The 26,799-nt window shown below is 40.6% G+C and overlaps 1 protein-coding gene across 2 annotated transcripts in view; it reads left to right on the top strand.

Moving 5' to 3' along the window:
* The window catches only part of TRIP4 (thyroid hormone receptor interactor 4), a 67,763-nt gene that overhangs the window by 1,668 nt on the left and 39,296 nt on the right, over positions 1-26,799 (top strand). For both annotated transcript variants that reach the window (XM_070421092.1, XM_070421084.1), the window contains exons 2-6: positions 5,224-5,393; positions 6,146-6,279; positions 13,630-13,842; positions 15,878-15,956; positions 25,897-26,026. In XM_070421092.1, the coding sequence (XP_070277193.1) occupies positions 5,224-5,393; positions 6,146-6,279; positions 13,630-13,842; positions 15,878-15,956; positions 25,897-26,026 (726 nt within the window). The remainder of the gene's footprint in view (positions 1-5,223; positions 5,394-6,145; positions 6,280-13,629; positions 13,843-15,877; positions 15,957-25,896; positions 26,027-26,799) is intronic.

The following is a 26,799-nucleotide window of genomic DNA, read 5'->3' as shown; positions in this document are numbered from 1 at the left end:
GCTTATTTTGCAGGCCCTGGCTGGGTGGCTCTTGGTTAGAGCATCATCCAAATATGTCAAGGTTGCAGGTCCCTGGTTGGGACACATGTAAGAAGTAACCAATGAATGCATAAATAAGTGGAACAACAAATCACTATTTTTCTCCCTTACTCTTTTTTAAAAATCAATAAATAAAAATTTTAGAAAAACTGAGACTCTTACTGATACCTATAAATATTTTTTAAAATATATTTTTATTGATTTCAGAGACGAAGGGATAGGGAAAGATAGAAACATCAATGATGAGAGAGAATCATTGATTGGCTGCCTCCTGCACACCCCACACTGGGTTCCAGCCCGCAACCTGGGCATGTGCCCTGACCAGATATCGAACCCTGACCTCCTGGTCCCTAGGTCAATGCTCAACCACTGAGCCACACCGGCTGGTCTATAAATGTTTTTTTAAAAGCTTATTTTGCAGTCTTAGTTTTTCCTTGGTTAAACTTATCCACAGCCTTGAAAGAGGAGTGATGAGAAATTTGTTTTAAAGTTGAAGCGCTAATGGCTAAACACCTGCTTGCATTTTTAAAAATTCATAAATATAAATTAAATAAGAATTATTCAAAACTTAAAAAATAAGCAGTACAGCTTCCTATAATATAACTCTATTTAAACCACTTATTAGGTTTTTACTACTTATTGCACAACACCCTGTGATGCAAGATGAAAGCCTTTGTTATGTAAATTTGCTGTGCCATGCCTGGTATTTGAAAATTACCCAGGTGTACTGTATTAGTCAGGTAATTTGAATAATTTTACTTGAGTGGCCTGAAATTTTTAAAAAGACATCACAGAGTTCTTATCTTCCTGAACAATGACACATTTATGTGACATTAAGAGCCACAAATCCACATTCGTTCATATTTTGGTTGACATACAAGATTTGGTATATAACGCATTTGGGTGTATGTTGTTCTTTTTGTTTGTTTTAAATATATCTATTGATTTCAGAGAGGAAGGGAGAAGGAGAGAGACAGACAGAAACATCAATGATGAGAGAGAAACATTGACTGGCTGCCTCCTGCAAGCCCCCACAGGGGATGGAGCCCACAACCCGGACATGTGCCCTTAACCAGAATGGAACCTGGGACCCTTCAGTCCGCACACTGACGCTCTATCCACCAAGCCAAACCAGCTAGGGCTGTATGTTGTTCCTTATTATAATTTATTAAATAGTTGAAATGACATTTATTCAAATGTTTCTGGAGCTTTTAAAATATTTTCCTAGTAGTTAGAATACTCCAGAGTTAATGATCCCTTGAGGTTCCTTGCAGCACTGTGAGTCCTTGATAGCAATTGCTTTTGTAATGGGGGCTGGTAAGTCTGGGGATCAGGTTGATTAAACTGTAAAAGCCCCCAAAATGGTTGTCTACCAATGATGAGACAGTTGCATGATTTTTAAAAAAATATATTTTATTGATATTTTACAGAGAGAAAGGGAGAGGGATAGAGAGTTAGAAACATCGATGAGAGAGAAACATCAATCAGCTGCCTCCTGCACACCTCATACTGGAGATGTGCCTGCAACCAAGGTACATGCCCTTGACCGGAATCGAACCTGGGACCTTTCAGTCGGCAGGCCGACGCTCTATCCACTGAGCCAAACCAGTTAGGGCTGCATTATGTTTTAAATTTAAAGGATATAGCATTATTATTTTTTGTATGTCCCATATTAGGTATCTGAATTGGTTTCTTCAGATCTTATAATGCTTCCATGGTCCATTATCTTAATTTATAAGTAATTTTTTTCACTTCTTCTCTGATGATGTGCATATTCACTGTAGAAACTAAAAAAAGAATTTTTTTTTTAAGGAGGAAACTAAAATTACCACAACCCAGAGGTAACCATAATTTCTCTTTTAGTGTTTTTATCTATGCATGTTGTAATATATTTTCAAATTGTAGCGGGAAAAAGAAAATAAACAATAAACTAAAACTCTTTTTAATCGTACCACTCAGTGATAATCATTTTGGTGTATAACTTTCTACACTTTTTCTACATAAAGTGTATAGATATACACATTTCTTTTGTAGCAATTTAGATCATATGCTAAATATACAGTCTAACTATTATTTTACTTACCATTGTATGAGAGCATTTCCTCAGGTTAACAATAATTATTCAAAAATTTCACTTTTAACGATTGCATATTACATTTTGTAAAGTCTAAAAACTTGAGTTCATTTTACCCTTCTCCATGGATGGATGTTTTCAGTAGTTTCTACTTTTTTCACCAGTTTAAATAATGATGCAGTTAACTTTTTTGCATAAAATGTTCTCTCTCTATTTCATAGAGTCCTACAAAGGGAATTATTGGATTATTTTTAAGGCATTTTAAATATACTAACTAGTTGATTTCTAGAAAAGTTGTACTGACTTGTACTCCCATCTCACTTTTTAAGAACTCTTTATAAAATTTCCTTAAATACACACATACCTCAGAGATATTGAGGGTTTGGTTCCAGACCACTGTAATAAAGCAAGTCATAATCTCTTTTTGCTGATAGAGGGTCTTACCTTCAGTTAGTAAACACCCAATACCTGTGAGGTATACATGTAGATTTGCTTATTCTGATGTGATGCCAATCTTGATTTACAATTTTTAAGAATGTTAAATCAGTAACTGGTTTGAATTTATAATTTCATTTTTTAGTGAAAATGAAGAGAAATTTTAGGTTTTTGCAACATAGAGATTAGGTAATTTGTATTGTTCCTAGGAAAATATAATGATTGCAGATATATAGTTATAGAAAATACTCTGCCAATTGTATTTTATTTATTTTTCTAACTGTATTTTATTTTTTTTCCTTTTTTTAAAATTAAATCTTTATTGTTCAGATTACATTTGTTCCTCTTCACCCCCCCCCATAACTCCCCTCCTTCCAGTTCCCGCCCCACCCTCCGCCCTCACTCCCCACCCACTGTCCTCATCCATAGGTGCACGATTTTTGTCCAGTCTCTTCCCGCATCTCCCATTCCCCTTTCCCCCCCAAGAATAGTCAGTCCATTCCCTTTCTATGTCCCTGATTCATTATAATCACCAGTTCATTCTGTACATCAGATTATTTATTCGCTTGATTCTTAGATTCACTTGTTGATAGATGCATGTTTGTTGTTCACAATTTGTATCTTTACCTTTTTCTTCTTCCTCTTCTTAAAGGATACCTTTCAGCATTTCGTATAATACTGGTTTAGTGGTGATGAACTCCTTTAGCTTTTCCTTATCTGTGAAGCTCTTTATCTGACCTTCAATTCTGAATGATAGCTTTGCTGGATAAAGTAATCTTGGTTGTAGACTCTTGGTATTCATCACTTTGAATATTTCTTGCCACTCCCTTCTGGCCTGCAAAGTTTCTGTTGAGAAATCAGCTGACAGTTGTATGGTATTCCCTTGTAGGTAATTGAGTCTCTTTCTCTTGCTGCTTTTAAGATTCTCTCTTTGTCTTTTGCTCTTGGCATTTTAATGATGATGTGTCTTGGTGTGGTCCTCTTTGGATTCCTTTTGTTTGGGGTTCTCTGCGCTTCTTGGACCTATAAGTCCATTTCTTTCACCAGGTAGGGGAAGTTTTCTGTCATTATTTCTTCAAATAGGTTTTCAATATCTTGCTGTCTCTCATCTTCTGGCACTCCTATAATTCTGATATTAGTGCGCTTGAAGCTGTCCCAGAGGCTCCTTACACTATCTTCACACTTTCGGATTCTTTTTTCATTTTGCTTTTCCAGTTGGGTGTTTTTTGCTTCTTCACATTTCAATTCTTTGGCTTGATTCTTGTGCTCCTCTGGTCTGCTATTGGGTATAATATTCTTTATTTCCGTCAGTGTATGCTTAATTTCTAGTTTCTTTATCATAGCATCGAGGGTCTCATTAGTTTTCGTGAGGCTCTGCTCAAGTTTATTGCAAGCCCTCAAAATTGTGATTTTTAGCTCCATATCCTCCATTTCTGTCATGTTTTTTTGTCTCCGCATCTTTTACGCTTTCTTGGTACACCCCCTAGTAGTCTTTGTGCACAGTCTTGTTGTAGTTAAGCCCTGATTGTTGTAGTTAATACTAGAGGGATTTGACCACCAGGCCGACTGGCTGTGAGATTCAGCTGTGTGGGAAACTTCTGTCCTCTGGGGAGGTGCTAATCTAGCCTTTGCCTGAGGCGATCAGGCAAATGGCTCTGCGCAGGGCTTGGGCGGGCGGGTCGCAGGGGATCAACAGGGCGGGCGGAGGGAGCAGTTATGGCTGCTCTCAGTCCATCCCCAGGGGCTCTGCCTCTCTGTCCCAGCAACCGCTGCAAACCTCGGAGGGACCGTAGCCAGACAGTCCCGCTTCTCCCGTTTGAGTCTGGGTCCCTAGAGACTCGCTCAGATCTGGAGCTCAGAGTCTGAGACTCCCTCCTGATTGAAAACAACAACCGCGCCCTCAGCCACCAGCCCGCTTTGCGCGCGCACCTCCGTACCTTTAAATTTTCCACACTGCGCCTCCTCTGAGCCTCGTAATGCTGTTGTCTTTGCTTCTAGTTGAAGAGTCTCTCCTCAGCCAGCCTTCCTGTGGTTCTGGTTGATGTCCGTTCCGTTTTTTAGTTGTATTTTTTTTAAAAATATATTTTATTGATTTTTCACAGAGAGGAAGGGAGAGAGATAGAGAGCTAGAAACATCGATGAGAGAGAAACATCGACCAGCTGCCTCCTGCACATCTCCTACTGGGAATGTGCCCGCAACCCAGGTACATGCCCTTGACCAGAATCGAACCTGGGACCTTTCAGTCCGCAAGCCGACGCTCTATCCACCGAGCCAAACCGCTTTCGGCTAGTTGTATTTTTGAAGTGGTTGTTTGCGGCAGCAGTCTCCAGTGTTTACCTATGCCACCATCTTCGATTCTCGTTCTAACTGTATTTTAATACAAATAAAAAAATAGTATTCCTGTGTTAAGGGTATCCCCACAAGCCTATCTTCAATATACTGATTTGGTTTTAGAAATACAAGAAGATTGTGAAGATTAGAATACGAACTGCTTGAGGTTAGGGTCTTTGTCCTAATCAAATTGATATTCCTAACATCTAGAGTAGAACTTCACTCAAAGTAAACACTCTAATGGATTAATTAATGGTTTTTACTACCTTGATCTCTATTATGATTATTGAAAACCATAGTTAAGTTAGCCTTGTTTCAACAACTTTTATCTTTACTTCCTGAGGTATGTTTTGTCAATTGAGAGTCCTGAAGAGATACGAGAGTATGTTACTGACCTCCTTCAGGGAAATGAGGGCAAAAAAGGTCAATTCATAGAAGAGCTTATAAATAAATGGCAAAAGAATGATCAGGAGTTGATTTCTGATGCTCTGCAGCCGTCCTTCAAAAAAGATGGTAAGTTAATGTAATTAAATAAAGATTGAAATATTGGTAAATGGGTTGGCTTATAGGAATTGGTATTTTTTTGTCACTCTGTATTTCCTCACAGCCAACTTAAGCAGAATCATATGTATACATAGTTTTAATCCAGTTCTTCTCAATTTGTGATGAATATTGTTCTAGTTCACATTTTTTCAACTTAGAAAATATCACAAAAATACTGTTTGCAGATATAAATGTGGCTTCAGAATAATTTGAAAGATTTATACATGGTTTAAAGGAACACTTTCCAGTTACAAGGTAAATGGTGTCCAATTTTAGTATAAATAGCATTTAGAAGTAACTCTTTAAACACAGCATGAGCACCAACCTAAATAATCTAAGTCATTATTATTATTATGCAATCTAAAATATCAGATTTTAATTTAACTTCTTAATTCCAGCCAGTAGTCTTTATTTATCATTGACTACACTTTAGAAAGTGATGGTTTACATTTAATTCTTGTTTGAAAGGAAAATAAAATTTAAAAACCTGCCTGACTTCATATCTTGACTTTAAATATTAAGCATCATTCTGGCCAGGTTGCTTAGTTAGTTAGAGCTTCGTCTCCACATGCCAAGGTAGTGGGTTCCCTGATCGGGGTACATATAAGAATCAACCAAGGAATGTATAAATAAGTGAAACAAATTGATGTTTCTCTCCCCTCCTTGCCCCCCATCCTGTCCCTTTCTCCCTACCCCTCTCTATATTTTTTTCTTCTTTACAGAAATTTTAGATGGGCAGAAATCAGGAGACCAGCTAAAGAGAAGTAGGCGGAAAGGGAGAAACAGACAGGAAGTTCCTGCATTTGCTGAACCTGACACAACCATAGAGGTCAAAACACCTTTTGATTTGGCCAAGGTAAGTGCTTATAAAATGAAATTTTTTCTGGCTATATGGAGAAGAGGAATGACTGTATAAAGTGTACACATTGGTCTAGAACGGCAATTTTTCAACAAATGCATGAATTTTATGAAAAGAAAGTGATAATTACTTTCTATATGGTAGTATTTTTGGCTGCCTGATTAAATAAGTATTATAAGGACATCTTTACTTAAAGATTATGCATATATATATATATATATATATATATATATGCATATATATATATATATATATACACACACACACACACATTATATATGTTTAATGTAAAATATTTAATGAAGTGCACCAGGCCTTCAATTTCAACATTTTTTTTATGGGTTTATACTAAAAGAATGTACAATTTTAGCTATTATTAGCAGTGTTCTTCTTTGGGCCATCTACTACCAACACTGTCCTCATCAGCATTTAACGTTAGAGCTTTTTTGTATTCTCTCTTGGCAATCAAAATAGCCCCGTGATCAGAAAAATTTATAAGACAATTTGACCAGCTAAATTTCCCAACATAAGGGAAAAGTTAATTATGCTGAAATGGAAAAGTAGTGATCAGAAAATTCTGAGTGTGATGATTATGCAAAACATGGCAAATTGTTTACAAAATGATGTTAAGTTAAAGGGAAAAAAATAGAGATTTAAGCCTTTTTAATGGTCAGAATAAAATGAGCAAAGACCACAAGCAAAAAAAAAAAACCCAACACAAATGACCAATAAACATAAAAAGATGTCTAATTTGCCCTAACTGGTTTGGCTCAGCGGATAGAGCATTGGCCTGTGGACTCGAGGGTCCCAGGTTCAATTCTGGTCAAGTGCATGTACCTTCATTGCGGGCACATCCCCTGTGGGGAGTGTGCAGGAGGCAGCTGATCGATGTTTCTAACTCTCTATCCCTCTCCTTTCCTCTCTGTAAAAAATCAATAAAATATATATTTTTTAAAAAAAGATGTCTAACTTACTAGTAATTAAGACCAGTTCATCACCCTAATTGCTTGTGACTTTTGCTAATTGCTTAAGACCAGTTTTAGCATTGAAAGTTCTATCTTCTGGGATTCCCCTAAGTCCGGGGCAAACCAGGATGGTTGGTTACTGTACTCATAATCAAATAAATACACATTAAATCCCTTGAGATACTGCCTATCAAATTGTCAAATATTTTAAAACTAGAATACTTATGATGATGAAGTATTAAAACAGGAATCTCCTGTACATTGCTGATTGCAATATAAACTGGTTTAAGATTTGGGGACGAGCCCTAGCTGGTTTGGCTCAGTGGATAGAACATTGGCCTGCAGACTGAAGGGTCCCAGGTTCAAGTCTGGCTAAGGGCACATGCCCAGGTTGCAGGCTTGATCCCCAGTGGGGGGCGTGCAGGAGGTAGCCTATCAATGATTCTCTTTCTCATCATGTTTCTTTCTCTCTCCCTCTCCCTTCCTTTCTGAAATCAATAAAGATATGTTAAAAAAAAAAGATTTGGGGACAGTTTGGCAGCATATATACATCAAGAACCATGGGAAATGTTCATATACTTTTGACTTACTAATGTAACTTAAGAAAGTAGAAGTACATGCTAAAAATTTATGTTCTATACAATTTTATTTATAACTAGAGGCCTGGTGCACGAAAATTCATGCACGGTGGTGGGGGGAATCCCCTCAGTCTGGCCTGCCCCCTCTCACAGTCTGGGAACCCTCAGGGGATGTCCTACTGTCAGCTTAGGCCTGCGCCCCAGGAGAAGCAGGCCTAAACTGCAGTCTGGCCTCCCTCTGCAGGAGGCAACCGCCCCCATTACCCACTCACTGCTGCTGCCTCTGGCCTCCCTCTGCGGGAGGCAACAGGGCGATCAGGGCAAGGCAACGCTCCCATCACGCTGCCGCGCTGCCACTGCCAGCCGCCATGGCTGCCTGAGCCTCGGCCCTCACAGCCACCGAGGATGCCTGAGCCTCGGCCCTCGCAGCCACAATGACTGCCTGAGCCTTGGCCCGGCCCTCGCAGCAGCAGCCACCATCCACGACTTTGTCCGGAAGGACGTCGGAAGATGTCCAGTCTAATTAGCATATTACCCTTTTATTAGTATAGATATTGAAAATTTGAACTGACCTGATTGTTTAGTCATAAAAGAAGGATTAAATAAATTAGCCTATGTTTCTCAGTGGTTAGAGCATTGGCCAGAGAACCAAAGGGCCTCAGGTTCCATTCCTAGTCAAAGGCATATACCAGGGTTGCAGGTTCCATCCCCAGCCCTGGTTGGGGGTTTGGGCGCATGCAGGAGGCAATCAATTGATGTGTCTCTCACATTGATGTGTCTTTCTCATATCGATGTTTCTCTCTCTCTCTCTTTCTCTTTCTCTTTCTCTCCCCCCTTCCCCTTCCTTTCCACTCTCTAAAAAAATCAATGGAAAAAATATCCTCCATTTCCCCCTGCTCCTGTCCCTCTCCCTTCCTCTCTCTGTAAAAATAATAAAAACATATATATTTTTAAAAAGACACTTGTTTACGGTATGAGAGCTGAAATAAAAAGGCAGACCATTGCCCTGCTTGATCTTAGCTGAAAATATGTGCATTTGGAGACTCAAATTTATTGCCACTCTGTGCATGTCCATGAATGATTGATTGATTTTGGGGTTATAAATAAATTCTTGCAAGTAGGCAAATTCACAGATCCGGAAGCACCAGTATCAAACTGTACCTACAAATGGATCTGTAGGTAAATATATCTTCAACTTTCACAGGCATTCATTTGGTTATTTTTATTGCATGTTTGCTCTATGTCAAGAACTGACTTAGGTGTTGGAAATATAGCAATAAGCAAGATACATTCAGCTTTCTTGCTCTCCTAGAGTGTACATTTTAGTGGTTTAGAGGAAAAGTGGAAAAGACAGTCAAAGAAAACTTTTTAAGTAATTATAAATTGTGAAGACTACCATGAAAAATAAAAAGAACAGTACAATAGGCAGTAATTGGTAAGACGGACATTTAGATAAAGCCTCTCTGAAGAACTGAAATTATAGCTAAGACCTGAACTTGAAGTGCTGGCCCTCTCAGGAGCACACTTGTGTCTTTCCCATTCCTCTTTACTTCCCCCTTGGCGCATTACCTTTCCCTTTCCCTCTTCTAAGCTCCAAGGGTCCTTCTTTTGCTTCTGTAGCTTGTTTCCTGAGCCTGCAAAGCCCAGCTGGCTCACTTCTACTATCTCTGTAACTTTCTAAATAAACTTTCTCTTATAATTTGAAAAAACAAACACCCAAATCTGAACATGAAAAGGAACCAGATATAAAGAGATGGACTAGGAACAGTGCAGATAGAGGAATTAACAACTACAAAGGGGAGATGGAGAAAAGTATTCTAGGAAGTATCAGAAGCCCTATGTGCCTGGTTATAGTGAGCAGGAAAAGAATGACATGTAGATGAAATTGGAGAGTACCTGGAAGCCATATGTAAGGCTTTATAGGTAATTAGAGGCCTGGTGCATGAAAATTCATGCACTGGAGGGGGGTCCTCAGCCCTGCCCCTCTCACAGTCCGGGAGCCCTCAGGGGCAGGAGGCGACCTGGTGATCAGGGGAAGGTGATGCCCCCATCACCTCTGCTGCTGCCACTGCCAGCAGCACAAGCCTTGACCGGCTCTGGTTACCTGAGCCTCAGGAAGCCCTGGGTGGCTGGGCAGCTGACATCCGAGGCTTGCCTGCGCCTCGGGTGTTGGCTGGGCAGCTGCCATCCAAGGCTTGCTTGTGCCTCGGGCCTGCCCTGGGTAGCTGGGGGGCTGAGGGGACAGGGGGACTCTGGAGGCAGGTGCACGGCAGGGCTGCTTGGTACCGCCATCTTTGAGGGTGTGACAGTCAATTAGCATATTCCCTCCTTATTGGCTGTGGGCGCTGCCATCTTTGAGGGCAGGGCAGTCAATTAGCATATTCCCTCCTTATTGGCTGTGAGTGCCGCCAATTAGCATATTTCCTTTTTATTAGATAGGATTAGAAAGGAGCTTGGATTTTATTCTAAGCACAATGGGAAACGAATGATGATTTTAAGCAGTGGAATGATGTGCTATGAATATTCTTGCATGCCCTGTTTTCCTGTTCTCTATTTCTCTTTCTCCTTCTTGAGAAATACTTGCTTCCATTATATACAAGACATCATCAAAGCCCAACTCTCAGTCCCTCAAATATCTTATTTTAATGTAACTGTATAATAAAATAAAAATGTCTGCTTAGAGATTGTAAAATGTTTTTATTTATTTTAGGGGGGGGGGGAGAGAAAGAGAGAGAGAGAAAGAGAAAGAGAAAGGAACATCAATTTCAATTGCTGGAGGCTAATTCCAGTGGGTCAGGATAAATGCGAGAAGTCCTCAAAAGGTTGAATGGACTCTTTCAGCAGGGCTGAAAATCTCCATGTTATTACCTGCTGCTGGAACAGCCAGACAGCTATTTCCCCAACCTGATGGTCCTTTATTCTTTAGCAGACCTTACCTTTGATATCTATATCTGCTTTGCTAGAGGGCAAAATGTGCGAATAAAAAGCTCTGGGTCTGGAGATTCGAGGAGCTTAGTCACTAGAACTAAGTTTCCATCTGGCACACCAAAATGCCTTCCAAATTCATATTTCTTCTCTAGTCTCTTCATTCATTTACACACAGCCCTTCTCGAAATTTCTGAAGTCTTGTAGATGCGGAAAAGACCCCAGCAATCAGTGATGAGAGAGAATCATCAATCAGCTGCCTATTGCAGACCCCCTAGTGGGGATCCAGCCTGCAACCTGGGCATATGCCCTGGCCTGGAATCGAACCATGACCTCCTGGTTTATGGGTTGATGTTCAACCACTGAGCTACACAGGCTGGGCTCTGCTTAGAGATTTTAATCTTCTCTCCATCTCTATCCCTGAGAGCCGAAGGTATAATTGGCTAGATTGAAAAAATGCAGCCTACTAGATTTGATAAAATCTTTAGCATTTGTCTTACATTTTAATTTTTACCTAAGTTGACTTATTTGATATTGTCTTTATATCTCAACTTTTGGCTTTGGACACTAGGGCATTTCAGATCTCTTTATACTTACTAAAGAATTGTTCTCTTTTAGTATTTTCCCAACTGCTAGACTTCTGAGATTTTTCCACTGTGAAACTTCAGTCTCTGGAAATGATTGAGGAACTCTCAATTTAAAGGGAAATAAGACCACAATATGGGAGAGGCATCTATACACTTCACATGTTGAAGTGCTAATGCCCAATGTGATGATATTAGGGTATGGGGCCTTTGGGAAGTTCTTATGTCATGAGAGTGGAACTCTCATGAATGGGATTAGTGCTCTTCTAAAAGAGACCTGAAGGACTTCCCTAGCCCCTTTCACATTGTGAGGACACAGTGACCTACATGTCATTTCTGGAAGAAGGCCCTCACCCAACCATGCTGACACCCTGATTTTGGACTCTCAGCATCCAGAAATGTTTGAAATAAATTCCTATTGTTTATAAGCTACCTAATCTATGGTATTTTGTTATAACAGCTTGAATGGAGTGAGACAGAGGCTGATAAATACACTTCTCTCTTTAAACTTTTTATTTTATAACACACATGCAGAATTGAACAGATGAATTTTCACAAACTGACCCATACTTGTATAGACAGAAACAAAACATTTCCATTCCTCTAGAAGACCCCCAGTGTTCCTCAAAATGACAACCCTCCCAAGGGAAACTCCTTCTTAACTTCCAACATCAGAGAATAGTGTTGCCTGCTTATGAACTTTGTATAAATGAAGCTAAATAATATGTACTCTTTTGTTTTTGGCTTATTTCAATTAACACACTTTATAAGAATTACCCATATTGTTTTGTATAGCTATACTTTTCATTCTCATTGCTACATAGGATCCCACTAAGTGAATACATCTATCTACTGTTGAACATTTGGGTAGTTTCCAATCCCAGTGCTGCGGTGAACATTCTTTTGCCTGTCTTTTAGTGAACATATTTACACATTTCTGTTGAGTATATATCCGAGTTGAATTGCTGGGTCACAGGATATGCATATGTTCAGCTTCAATTTATACTCCAGCAGTGTATGAGAGCTCTAATTGTTCTGTATTCTTGCCAACACTCTGTATTTTCTGTCTTTTTCAATTAGCCATTCTGGTTGTTATGTAGTTGTATGTATTGTGGTTTTATTTAGCATTATCTTGATGATTAATGAAGTTAAGCACCTTTTCATGTGATTGTTGGCCAATTTGGATATTGTCTTTTATTACATTCCTATTTAGGTCTTTTGCCCATTTTTCTTTTGTGTTATTTGTCTTTTTCTTATTGAGTCTATTTTTTAAATTTTTTATTTATTGATTTTAGAGTGAGGGAGGGAGAGAGAGGGATATAAACATCAATTTGTTGTTTCACTTGTATATGCATTCATTGGTTGATTCTTTTATGTGTCCTGGCCCAGGATTGAACCCACAATCTTGGTTTATGGGGACAATGCTCTAACTAACTGAACTACCAGCCAGGGCCTTATTCAGTCTATTTCTTAAAAAATATTTTTATTGATTTCAGAGAGGAAGGGAGAGGGAGAGAGAGATAGAAACATCAATGATGAGAGAGAATCATCGATCAGCCACCTCCTACACGCCCCCCACTGGGGATTGAGCCCACAACCAAGGTACATGCCCTTGACTGGAATCGAACCCGGGACCCTTCAGTCCGCAGGCCGACGCCCTATCCACTGAGCCAAACTGGCTAGGGCTATTCAGTCTATTTTTATTGATTCTTATTTTAGTCATATTTCCAAATCTGTGAATATCATCTGCTTTTAGAAGCATTTTTATTTCTTATGATCTTCAATTCAGCTATGCTTAAATATGTCACATAATCAATTTTTACTGCTACATCTACCTCCCACCAACTGTAATAGAAGGCTGAAAAGGTAAGGGATATTAGTAACTTTTTCTAGAGCATAATCTTTCCCTAGACCTGTGGTTGGCAAACTGCGGCTCACGAGCCACATGCGGCTCTTCGGCCCCTTGAGTGTGGCTCTTCCTAAGCCTTAGGAGTACCCTAATTAAGTTAATAACAATGTACCTACCTATATAGTTTAAGTTTAAAAAATTTGGCTCTCAAAAGAAATTTCAATCGTTGTACTGTTGATATTTGGCTCTGTTGACTAATGAGTTTGCTGACCACTGCCCTAGACCCTTGATTATAATTAATTTGTATTTCTCCCATTCCCTTCCTTCTTTCCTGGCTTCTCAGTAGTGAGTAAGTTGTTATTGAACAGAACTGAAGTTCTCTCTCCTTGACTGTTTTCATTGTCATTCATTTTTTGATGTTATTTCTAATATTTTTGTACACTTAGGCACAAGAGAACAACAACTCCTTAAAGAAGAAGACAAAGTTTGTCAGTTTATACACAAAAGAGGGACAAGATAAGCTTGCAGTCCTGATCCCAGGTCGCCACCCTTGTGATTGCCTGGGCCAGAAGCACAAGCTGATCAATAACTGTCTGATCTGCGGGCGTATAGTCTGTGAACAAGAAGGTTCTGGCCCTTGCTTATTCTGTGGTACTCTGGTAATTGTTTCTTTTCTATTTTATTTTACTACTGTGTTTTGGTTTAATAAATAGGGACATACACATCCCGAGTACTCTCTTTTTCATAGAAATTTCTTCCCTGTGATGTCCAGTAAACTGTAGTAGCAGGAATTTTTTAACAATGTTTTATCCTAGTAACGAGGCCTATTAGTGAAAAGAGTTTTGAGGATACACATTGTTAAAAGATACCCAAGTCTTGTGTCAGATTAACTTCAATTCAAGAAAACTTTAGGGCCTAAAATGTCAAAAATGTTTGTCAAAGTCTTCAGATGTGGTTCACATCCCCAAGGAACAGAACCATTGTGACATAATCTTTGGGTCATTAAAGGTTTTGTTTCCAGGACAACTCCTCTTTATAGCTCTGTATTGTCTAAGAGAATGATCCCAAGAGTGTAGCAGTTATGACTCTCTTACAAACACCCTAATGAGTTGTCTAAAAACCTTAACTATGTCAGCCCTGACCATTGTGACTAGGTTGGAGCATCTCCCCATGCACCAACAGATTGCTAGTTTGATTCCCAGTCAGGGCACACACCTGGGTTGTGGGTTCGATCCTGGTGTGGGGGGGCTTGTGTGTGTGTTTAGGGGTGGGTGGGTAGTTGATCAATATTTCTCTCATAAATCTGTTTCCTTCTCTCCACACCCCCACCATCTCTTTCTCTCTCTTTCTCCCTCCCTCCCCTCCCCTCCTCTTCTCCTCTCTCTGAAATCAGTAGAACATAACCTTAGGTGAGAATTTAAAAAAAAGCAAAAAAAAAAAAAGCTTATTTTGCCAGTTGAGCTGGCTGGCCGAAGCAATGACATTTGGTAGTGTTGAAGGCACCTATTTTATACTAGAGGCCCGGTGCATGAAATTCATGCAAGGGTAGGGTCCCTACCCCTAGCTGGCCATCAGGACCAATCTAGGCCTTCCTTCGTTCCGCGCTGCCCCCTGATGGTCAGCACACATCATAGCCAGCAGTCGAACTCCCAATCAGCCAAACTCCCAAGGGGACAATTTGCATATTAGCCTTTTATTATATAGGATTGCTTTGTTTTACCTTCTTTTAATTGCTTTGTTCAGAGCCCTTATGTTTTTGGTATACTCAGAGAACAAACTGACAGAAAATTGATGACCTGATAGATGTAATGTCTACCATCAGAAATGTTCAGAAAATGGCAGAAAATATCCTCCCATATGAAGCTTTCTCTAGAGAAACAACCTATAGCTGCTGGCAGAAACTCTCTGTGCCACCAAGGCAACTTAGGAAGTACAGCATTTTCTGTTAGATCCTTGGAGATATAACAGTTCAAGAAACAGTAATGTAAAACAGATCGGCCTTGAAGCCTTGTAGCTTTATAAGCTTAGTATGAAACTGTTTTTAAGTAACCCCTTCTTTGCCTCCCTTCTTAAAATTTCAGTGATTTTATAATAACAGAACTTTTTTTGTTCAATATACTCATTATTTTATAATGTTCAAAGGCAAAGAAATAATATATATATATAGTATAAAAGCTAGGCTAGATTTTACTGGTGATATTGTAATTTGCTTTTTTCTCTGCTTCTTTCTAATAAGATATCTGCTTATAATTTCTCCTGTAAGACTTGGATTTCATGACTAGAGCTGGAAAGCTTTTTTAAAAAGAAAGTATTGAATATTTTTTCCAATATTCTCAATGGCAAATCTTTCTCCTTTGAAAAAAGGTTTTATATACGTGTGTGTGTGTGTGTATTTTTTAAATTATCAAGCCATTTAGGGTCACTTGCAGTGAGATCAGTTTTTTGTATGGTTCATGAAAGAAGGGAGATATAGAAAGAGTAGGGCAAAACTCATTTGAATATATATTTTTTGATATGTTTGTCAGAATAAAAAAGCACCAACAGTCTTATTTTTTTTATTGCCATAGCTAATGCGTAATTTAAGTTACTTTGTAGGTATATCAAGCAAACAACATAAATAACTATGGGATCATGTGACTTTTATTACTATATAGGGACATTGTAACTGAATGTAATACTTTTATTACTATATAGGTATGTACTCGTGAAGAACAGGATATTTTACAGCGTGACTCAAACAAGAGCCAGAAATTGCTCAAGAAACTAATGTCAGGTAGGCAGTAATCTTTTGATTGGATTACTGTGGTGATGGATATATTTTGTTGTATCTGTGTTTATTTCTCTTTCTCATATCCTGGCATGTAAGATGCAGTTTATTCACTCATTTATTCTATAAGCATTTATTTTTTTAAAAATTATTATTAAAACCACTTAACATTGAGCAAAAAAAACAAATAATAATGGTTTATAACCCGATGAGTAAAATATATCCTGAATTAACTAAATGGGGGAGAAGGGACAGCTCTTTCTCATAGAAGAATTCTAATAAAGTGAGAGGAGATTTCTAGTCAAGATGGCGGTATAGGTAAATGTGGTACTCACCTCCTCCCACAACCATATTACAACAACTAAATTGCAGAACAGACTCATGACTATTCTGTTAGAACCAATTTGTACTTCTTAATCCCTTCAGCTTTTTTGCCTAATACCCCAAACCCTCTCCCATCTGGCAACCGTCAAAATGTCCTCTTTATTTAAGTCTGTTTCTGTTCTGCTTGTTCATTTATTTTGTTTTTTAGAGTCAATTGTTGGTAAATATGTATTTATTGCCATCTTATTATTCAAATTTTTGATTTTTTAAATGTATTTTCTTAAAGACGATCCTTTAACACAGTGGTTCTCAACCTTCCTAATGCTGCGACCCTTTAATACAGTTCCTCATGTTGTGGTGACCCCCAATTTCATTGTTACAAATTGAACAATTAAAGCATAGTGATTAATCACAAAAACAATATGTAATTATATATGTGTTTTCCGATGGTCTTAGGCGACCCCTGTGAAAGGGTCGTTCGACCCCCAGATTGAGAACCACTGCTTTAACACTTCATATAATACTGGTTTGGTGGCGATGAACTCCTTTAGTTTTTTCTTATCTTGAAAGGTCTTCATCTGTCCTTTGGTTCTAAATGATAGCTTTGCTGGATAAAGTAATCTTGGTTGTAGGTTCTTGCTTTTCATCACTTTGAATATTTCTTGCTAACCCCTTCTAGCCTAGGGGAGCTCCCTCACTGGTAACAAACTCTTTTTTTCTTTCTGTTTTTAAGATTCTGTCTTTGTCTTTAACTTTTTGCCTTTTAATTATGCTCTGTCTTGGTGTGGGGCCTCTTTAGACTCAACTTGTTTGGGACTGTCTGTGCTTCCTAGACTTGTATGTCTATTTTCTTCACCAGGTTAGGGAAGTTTTCTATCATTTCTTTTTCAAATAGGTTTTCAATATTTTTTCCTCTCTTCTCCTTCTGGCACCCCATGATACGAATCTTATGCTTGAAGTTGTCCCAGGAGCTCCTTACACTATCCTCATTTCTTTGTATTCCTTTTTCTTTTTTTAAAAATTAAATCTTTATTGTTCAGATTATTACATTTGTTCCTCTTTTTTCCCCCCATAACTCCCCTCCTCTCAGTTCCCGCCCCACCCTCCGCCCTCACTCCCCACCCACTGTCCTCATCCATAGGTGCACGATTTTTGTCCAGTCTCTTCCCGCATCTCCCACACCCCTTTCCCCCCCAAGAATAGTCAGTCCATTCCCTTTCTATGTCCCTGATTCTATTATAATCACCAGTTCATTCTGTACATCAGATTATTTATTCACTTGATTCTTAGATTCACTTGTTGATAGATGCATGTTTGTTGTTCATAATTTGTATCTTTACCTTTTTCTTCTTCTTCCTCTTCTTAAAGGATACCTTTCAGCATTTCATATAATACTGGTTTGGTGGTGATGAACTCCTTTAGCTTTTCCTTATCTGTGAAGCTCTTTATCTGACCTTCAATTCTGAATGATAGCTTTGCTGGATAAAGTAATCTTGGTTGTAGGTTCTTGGTATTCATCACTTTGAATATTTCTTGCCATTCCCTTCTGGCCTGCAAAGTTTCTGTTGAGAAATCAGCTGACAGTCGTATGGGTATTCCCTTGTAGGTAATTGACTTTCTTTCTCTTGCTGCTTTTAAGATTCTCTCTTTGTCTTTTGCTCTTGGCATTTTAATGATGATGTGTCTTGGTGTGGTCCTCTTTGGATTCCTTTTGTTTGGGGTTCTCTTCGCTTCTTGGACCTGTAAGTCCATTTCTTTCACCAGGTAGGGGAAGTTTTCTGTCATTATTTCTTCAAATAGGTTTTCAATATCTTGCTGTCTCTCATCTTCTGGCACCCCTATAATTCTGATGTTTGTACGCTTGAAGCTGTCCCAGAGGCTCCTTACACTATCTTCACACTTTCGGATTCTTTTTTCATTTTGCTTTTCTGGTTGGGTGTTTTTTGCTTCTTTGCATTTCAAATCTTTGACTTGATTCTTGTGCTTCTCTGGTCTGCTGTTGGGTGTCTGTATAATATTCTTTATTTCAGTCAGTGTATGCTTACTTTCTAGTTGGTTCTTTATCACAACATCGAGGGTCTCATTAGATTTCTTGAGGCTCTCATCAAGTTTATCAGCAGTTTCTAGAAAATTATTGAAAGACCTTAAAAGTGCGTTTTTTAGCTCTATATCCTCCATTTCTGTCATGTTTCTTTGTCTCCGCATTTTTTATGCTTTCTTGGTGCACCCCCTTGTGGTCTTTGTGCGCAGTCTTGTTGTAGTTAAGCCTTGATTGTTGTCAGCAATACTGGGGGTGAATTGACCTCCAGGCTAACTGGCTATGAGAGTCAGCTGTGTCTGCAGTGGGAGAACTTCTGTGCTGGATCTCTAGGGCGGTGCTAATCTAGCCTTTGCCTGAGGCTATCGGGCAAATGCCTCTGTGCAGGGCTTGGGCAGGCCGGGTCCCCGGGGATTTACAGGGCGGGTGGAGCGAGCAGTTATGGCTGCTCTCAGTTCCGTCCCCAGCGGCTTTGCAACCGCTGCAAACCTCGGAGAGAAAGCTGCCTTCCCGCTTCTCCCATTTGAGTCTGGGTCCCTAGAGACTTGCCCAGATCTGGAGCTCAGAGTCTGAAACTCCCTCCCGATTGAAAACAACAACCTCGCCCTCTGCCGCCGGCCCGCTCCACATGCACTCCGCACCTTAGTATTTCACTTCAGCACTGCGCCTCCTCTGAGTCTCGTATGGTTTCCTCTTTCCTCCTAGTTGTAGAACTTCCACTCAGCCAGCCTTCCTGTGGTTCTGGATGATGTCCGTTCCGTCTTTTAGTTGTATTTTTGAAGTGGTTGTTTGAGGCAGCAAACTCTGGCGTTAACCTATGCCGCCATCTTGGTTCTCCCCTTAAGGCTTTCTTGGTATTCCTTTTTCTTTAAAAAAAAATATTTTTATTGATTTCCGAGAGGAAGGGACACAGAGAGAGAAAAACATCAATGATGAGAGAGAATCATTGATCGAGTGCCTCCTACATGTCCCTCATTCAGGGATCGAGCCTGCAATCTGGACATGTGCCCCTACTGGGAATCAAACAATGACCTCCTGATTTATAGGTCAATGCTCAACCACTGAGCCAGACCAGCCGGGCTCTTTTTGCTGCTCTGATTATTTTGTGTTTTTTTTCCTTTTTATTTATTTATTAATTAACACGTTAAGTGCCAAGCCTGTTTTGTCTTCCTTCCTGTTTAGCCCGAGATAATCCGATTTCACTGATATGCTGGCAGCACCAGTGACTGACTGGTCCGATGGAAAGTATAGTGTCAGTCACTGGTGACTGACATGGCGCTTAACATGTTAATTTATTATTATTTTTTTCATCTTTATTGTTGAGAGTATTACAAATGTTCCTCTTTTTCCCTCCATTGCCCCCCTCCACCTGGTTCCTGCCCCAGGCCTTCACTGTCCTATTGTTTATGTTCATAGGTAAAGCATATCTATATATATAAAAGTCTAAGTGATGGGCCAACTGTCTGGTAGCTATGATGCACAATGACCATCAGGGGGCAGATGCTTAATGCAAGAGTGGAAACCACAGGCATGGAAACATGGAACAGACTGATGAATCTCAGAGGGAAGGGGGGTGGGGGAAGGGTGGGAAGAGATTAACCAAAGATCTTATATGCATACTAGAGGCCCAGTGCATGGATTCTTGCACTGGTGGGGTCCCTCGACCTGGCCTGTGGAGATCGGGCCAAAACCAGCAGTCCAACATCCCCCGAGGGTTCTCACATTGCGAGAGGGCATAGGCCAGGCTGAAGGACCCCACCAGTGCACAAATCCACTTCTAATATGCATATAAGATCTTTGTTTAATCTCTTCCTGCCCCCGCCCCTCTGAGAATCGTCCATATGTTCCAATTCCATGCCTGTGATTCTATTTTATTCACAAGTTAATTCTGTTCATTAGATTTCTTATTCATTTATGTTTAATTTTTAGATTCAATTGTTGATATGTATTTATTGCCTTTTTATTGTTCATATTTTTTATCTTTTTCTTCCTCTTCCTTTTCTTAGAGAATATCCTTCAACGTTTTTTGTAATACTGGTTTGGTGGTGATGAACTTCTTTAGCTTCTTCTTGTCTGTAAGCTCTTTATCTGACCTTCAATTCTAAATGATAATTTTGCTGGGTAGAATAATCTTGGTTGTAGGTCCTTGTTATTCATCACTTTGAATATTTCTTGCCACTCCCTTCTGGCCAGCATAGTTCCTGTTGAGAAATCAGCTGACAGGCATATGGGTGCTCCCTTGTAGGTAACTAAACTGCTTTTCTCTTGCTGCTTTTAAGGTTCTTTGTCTTTAGCCCTTGGCATTTTAATTATGATGTGTCTTGGTGTGGTCCTCTTTGGGTTCCTCTTGTTTGGGACCCTCTGCGCTTCCTGGACTTGTAAGTCTATTTCTTTTACCAGGTAGGGAAAGTTTTCTGTCATTATTTCTTCAAAGAGGTTTTTAGTATCTTGTTCTCTCTCTTCTTCTGGCACCCCCATAATACGAATGTTGGTACATTTGAAATTGTCCCAGAGGCTTCTTACACTATCTTCATATTTTGGGATTATTTTTTCTTTTTTCTCTTCTGGTTGGGTGTTTTTTCCTTCCTCATATTTCAAATCATTGATTTAGTTCTTAGAATCCTCTACTCTACTGTTGCATCCCTGTAGATTATTCTTTATTTCACTCAGTGTATGCGTAATTTCTGACTGGTCCTTTTCCATTTTTTGGCGTTCTCAATAAGATCCTTAAAAGTCTCACTAAATCCCTTGAAGCTCTCATTAAGATTCTTGCGTAACCTTATAACCATGGTTTTCAACTCTATATTCAATAGTTTGCTTCCTTCCATTTCTTTAATTTGTGACATGTTTCTTTGTCTCCACATTTGGCTGCTTCCCTGTGTTTGTTTCTGTGTATTGGGTAGAGCTTCTATGTCTCCTTGAGTTGGTAGAGTGGTCTCCTTGAGTTGGTGTAGTTTGAAAGTGCCCAGGCAAGGCCCAGCTGTAAAGCAAGGCAGGCTAATACTAGTGCAGGTCGTGGGCATTTTGTTGATAGGTGTCCTATAGGGCCCAGTGGCTTAGCCTCCCCACTCACCTGAGTTGAGCACTCTAGGTAAGCCCCTTTATGGGCTGTGTGCACAGTCTTGATATAGTTGAGACTTGATTGCTGTTGGTGTCACTGGGAGGAATTGACTTCCAGGCCAATTGGCTGTGAGGACCAGCTGTGACTACAGTGGGAAAGCTGCTATGCAGGAGACACCCTGATGGAGCAGGACTTGCTTCAGTGGGGTTTTGGTGCTCACTGGGTCTGCGCCTTGAGTGTGTCGCTTATTGATATGTAGAGTTGTAATCTAGTATGGTCTGATGCTATCCTCTGGGTGCACTGGCTGTTGGGCCTCCAGGGAGGTGCAAAGTCAGCCATTGCCTGCGGTCACCCAGCAGGAGCTACAGAGAGATCTGCAGATTCCTCCTATTTGTATTGGGTTTGGAAGTGCCCAGGCAAGGCACAAATGTAAAGCAAGGCAGGCTGATACTAGTGCCGGGTCTTGGGCATTTTATTAATAGGTTTGGGGCTCCGTGATCTGGTTGTAGTTAGTTTGAGAGATTTTAGCAAAGTCAGAAGCCTGGGCAAGGACAAGCCATTCATATGCAAAAGCTGCTGCACAGGTTGGGTGGGGCTGCAAATTGGATGGGGTGGGGTCTCAGGGAATTACCATGGTGGGACAGAAATGGCTGCCAGTCAGCCCTGCAACTGGGGAGGTCCCAGCATAAGAACAATGATCCCTGTGAATACCTCTGTCTGGAAGAAAGCTGTCCCTGAGTTCGGGCCCCATTGGCAGATAATTCAGTTCCTCCTTGTATGTGCCTCTGTCACCTAGAGCCTTGCCTTGGTGCTGGAGCTCAGAGTAAGCAGGACTTTGTAAGTTCCTTCCTGCACCAGCCCTTTAAGAGGAACAGCTGGGTTTCCATCAGCCTCCGTACCACTGAGCCCCAATCCCTGCTGGTTTTTACAGCCCATAATTATGGGAACTTCTTTTCCCAGCTCTGAGAGCCTGGGCTGGGGGTCTGGTGTGGGGCTGGGACTCCTTGCTTCTCATGGAGGGGGGGAAGCTCCACAGAGACAGCCTCCCTCCCAATTAAAAAAGCGTCACACACCGTAACCGGTTTGGCTCAGTGGATAGAGTGTCGGCCTGCAGACTGAAGGGTCCCGGGTTCGATTCCGGTCAAGGGCATGTACCTTGGTTGTGGGCACGTCTCCAGTGGGGAGTGTGCAGGAGGCAGCTGATCGATGTTTCTCTCTCATCAATGTTTCTAACTATCTCTCTCCCTTCCTCTCTGTAAAAAGTCAATAAAATATATTTTAAAAAAAAGCGTCACACATGAGTGCAGGTCAAGCTCATTCCGTGCCTCCAGCTCTCCTACCAGTCTCAATGTGACTTCCATTCAGCCAGCTTTCAGGCAGTTCTGGATGATGGTTCTATATTTTAGTTGTGGGAGGCAGTGAGTACAAGTGTTTACCTAGGCTGCCATCTTGGTTCTCTGATTGGATTTTTTTGCTTCCTTATATTCCAAATTGCTGATTTGATTCTTGGTTTAATCTACTACTGTTGATTCTCTGTAACTTATTCTTTTTTTTTTTTTTTAAATATATTTTATTGATTTTCCACAGAGAGGAAGGGAGAGAGATAGAGAGCTAGAAACATCAATGAGAGAGGAACATCGATCAGCTGCCTCCTGCACATCTCCCACTGGGGATGTGCCCACAATCCAGGTACATGCCCTTGACCGGAATCGAACCTGGGACCTTTCAGTCCGCAAGCTGACGCTCTATCCACTGAGCCAAACCGGTTTCAGCTGTAACTTAATTTCAGTTATTGTTTCCTTCGTTTCAGACAGGTTTTTTTATGGTTTCTGTGTTCTTTTTCTTGCTGTTGAATTCTCACTAAGTTTCTTGAGCATCCGTATAGCCATTGTTTTGAACTCTGTATCTGGTAGTTTGATTGCCTCCATTTCATTTAGTTCTTTTTCTGGAGATTTCTTCTCTTCTTTCATTTGGAATCTGTTTCTTTGTCTCTGCATTTTGGCTGCTTCCCCAAGTGTGTTGCTATGTATTAGGTAGAGCTGCTACCTCTCCCAGACCTAGTATAGTGGTCTTGTGTAGTAGGTGTCCTTTAGGGTCTAATAACATAGCCTCCCCAGTCTCCCAAGCTGGGCACTCCAGTTACACCTCTGTATGGGCTGTGTGCAGTGGCCTGTTGTAGTTGAGCTTTGATTGCTATTGGCTGTACTGGGAGGGATTGACACCCACCTCCCCCAGGCTGCAATAATCAACTGATTACAGCAGAGGGGCTGCTGTGCTGGAGCTGATCCTACCCAGCAATATTTGCTTCAGTAGGGCTTTGATGCTCACCAAGTTTGCCCAGTGAATTTGTCACTCCTGGATGTGGTAGGGTTGTAATCCGGCATGGTCTGAAGCTGTTCACTGAGTACACTGGCTCTGGAGCCTCTTAAGAGGTGCAAAGTCAGCTGCTGCCTGTGCTCTGCCTGGGGCACCCAGCAGGAGCTACTGAGTGATCTGCAGATGGCTGCTACTTATGCTGATCTTGGTGGTGCCCAGGAGAGGCTAAGCTGCAAACCAAGGCTAGCTGCTGCTAGTGCCAGGCTTGGGCCCACTTAGCAAGAGATATGGGGCATGCCAAGACCGAATGTCGCTGCTTTGTAATTTTTGAACCTTTAAGAGATTTTAGGAAAGTCTGCAGCAGGAGCTAAGACAGGCAGTTTGTATGGAAAAGCCACTGGAAACAGCTTGGCTGGGCCTACAAGTTGGGTGGGGCAGGGTCTCAGGGAATCACCAGGGTGGGGTGAACACTGTGAACCAGGTTGATGGAGAGTCAGATGTGGTGCCTGCTGGCTCTGTTGGGGAGGAGAGTCTCAGAAAAAGAACAGTGATCTCTGTCAGCACTTTTATCTAGTAAAGGGCTGTCCTCCGCCAGCTTTCCCCCTGATGTCAGACAATTCAATTCCTCCCCATATGTTTCTGATGCCTTTCAAGTTGCTGCCCCTGCACTGGATCTCAGAGGAAGTGAGTCCTAGTAGGTTCATGCATGAGCCCTTTAAGAACTGCCTGGGACTTCAGCAGCCTCTCACTCAGCCACACTCCCCGCTGGTTTTTACAGCCAGAAGTTATGGGGACTTCTCTTTCTGGTACTGGAACCTGAATGCTGGGGGCCTGGTATGGGTTGGAACCCCTCGTTCTTCAGAAAGTCCTCCTCAGCCAAGGTATTTCTTCCATTTTAAAAAATTATAACATCCAGAGTAAATCATCATTTTATTTATTTATTTGTTTGTTTGTTTGTTTGTTTATTTATTTATTTATTTTTGTTTATCCTTACCCGAGGGCATTCTTTCCACTGACTTATAAAGAGAGTGGAAGGGATGGGGAGAGAGAAACATTGATTGGTTGCCTACTGCACGCTCCCTCATGGGGGAGGTAGTCAAGCTCGCCAACTGAGGTATGTGCCCTTGACCAGAATCAACGCCGCAACCCTTTAGTCCACTGGCTGATGCTCTAACCACTGAGAACCCTCCAGGATTTCTTTCAATGTTTATTTGGCTCACGTGGCTGTGGGACCTGCCTGTTTTGTGTTTCTGCCCCTCCTATAGTCTCAATGTGGCTTCTTCTGTAAATCTCTAATTGTAGAACTAACATTCAGCTAGATTTCAGGTTGTTCAGAATGATGGTTGTTTTGTAAGTTTAGTTGTAATTTTGACATGGTTGTGGGAGGATTTTCAAGCTGCATTTATCTACATGACCATCATGACTGGAAGTCCCCTCAATATTTTTTAATTAGGATTTCTTTAAAGTCATTATTATGAGAAACGATAGCTCTAAGTGCTTTTTCAGCTGCCTCCTGCACACTCCCTGCTGGGGATGTGCCCGCAACCAAGGTACATGCCTTTGCCTTTGACCAGATTCGAACCTGGGACCCTTGAGTCCGAATGCTGACGCTCTATCCACTGAGCCAAACCAGTCAGGGCTAAGTGCTTTTTTTATATTCAGAATATAAGAATCAGTCAATCTCTCTTGTTGTCTTTTTTTGTGTCTGTATGTTTGTTTAAAACATATATTTTTATTGATTTCAGAGAGGAAGGTTTAGTGGGAGAGAGATAGAGAGCTAGAAACATTGATGAGAGAGAAACATCGATCAGCTGCCTCCTGCACATCTCCTCCTGGGGATGTGCCCACAACCCAGGTACATGCCCTTGACTGGAATCGAACCTGGGACCTTTCAGTCCGCAGGCCGACGCTCTATCCACTGAGCCAAACCGGTTTTGGCATTTTTAAGGCATTTAATATTGTGTTGTTAAACAGTTTGGTACCCCTTGGTGATCCAAATTTCCATAAGGGAAGAAATGGACCTTAATATTTGTTGAGAACCTACTATGTGCCAAGCACTGCCTGTGTACTTGTTTGTTTTCCATTGAAATGAAGGCTGTCAGTCATCAGGGCAAAACCAGATCTTCTGATTTTATTTTTTGCTGCACAGTGATACAACTAATCTGTATTGTAAGCTGACACCATTTGATTTTCTTATTGAATTTTAGGGACAGAGAATTCTGGAAAAGTGGACATCTCTACCAAGGACCTTCTTCCTCATCAAGAGTTGCGATTTAAGTCTGGTCTGGAGAAGGCTGTCAAGCATAAAGACAAACTGTTAGAGTTTGATAGAACTAGGTATGATATGATTAGAATAAATGCTAAGAAGTAGACTAGTCCTCAGATTCTGCCCATTAGAAATTATTTTGGCACTTGTTACATTCTTAGGGGTTGAGTATGAAAAAGATTACAGGGAAAGAACAGCTTGGATGCTCTACATAGGAGGCCTATATGTATTTTTTAAATCAATATTTGAATAAAGTTTTTAAAAATATATCCCACCAAGAGGATCCTACTGAGAAACATTTTTTAAATTTTTAACACATGCTAGTATACATCCGGAAAGTTGCCTTGGGTTGAATAATTCCCCACTTGTTTCACTTACAGACATTCAGTCATCTTATATATTAGAGTGCCTACCATGTGCAAATTGTTGTGTTGGGCTGTGGAATATCTATGAGACGTTGCCTCTGGGCGAGTGTAGGTAACGCCATATCATTGACACGAAATTTGTTTTCTGATTTAATGATTAATATATTAAAATGTTTCTCAATTGGCTTTTACATTCCTATGTTTTTGTCATTTAGCCCACTGACTTTTCTTTCTTTTTTAAAAAAAATGTATTTTATTGATTTTTTACAAAGAGGAAGGGGAGAGGGATAGAGAGTTAGAAACATTGATGAGAGAGAAACATCGATCAGCTGCCTCCTGCACACCCCCTACTGGGTACATGCCCTTGACCAGAATCGAACCTGGGACCCTTCAGTCTGCAGGCCGATGCTCTATCCACTGAGCCAAACCGGTTAGGCCTGACTTTTTTTTAAGAGACAGAATTTGCTAGTTCTATTTTC

The sequence above is a fragment of the Myotis yumanensis genome, unplaced genomic scaffold (genome assembly GCF_028538775.1).
Source record: "Myotis yumanensis isolate MYYU_CA2020_CCGP unplaced genomic scaffold, mMyoYum1.0.hap1 SCAF_1, whole genome shotgun sequence".
NCBI lineage: Eukaryota > Metazoa > Chordata > Mammalia > Chiroptera > Vespertilionidae > Myotis > Myotis yumanensis.
Note: the sequence above shows the minus strand (reverse complement) of the source record. Positions and strands in the feature narration are given on the sequence as shown.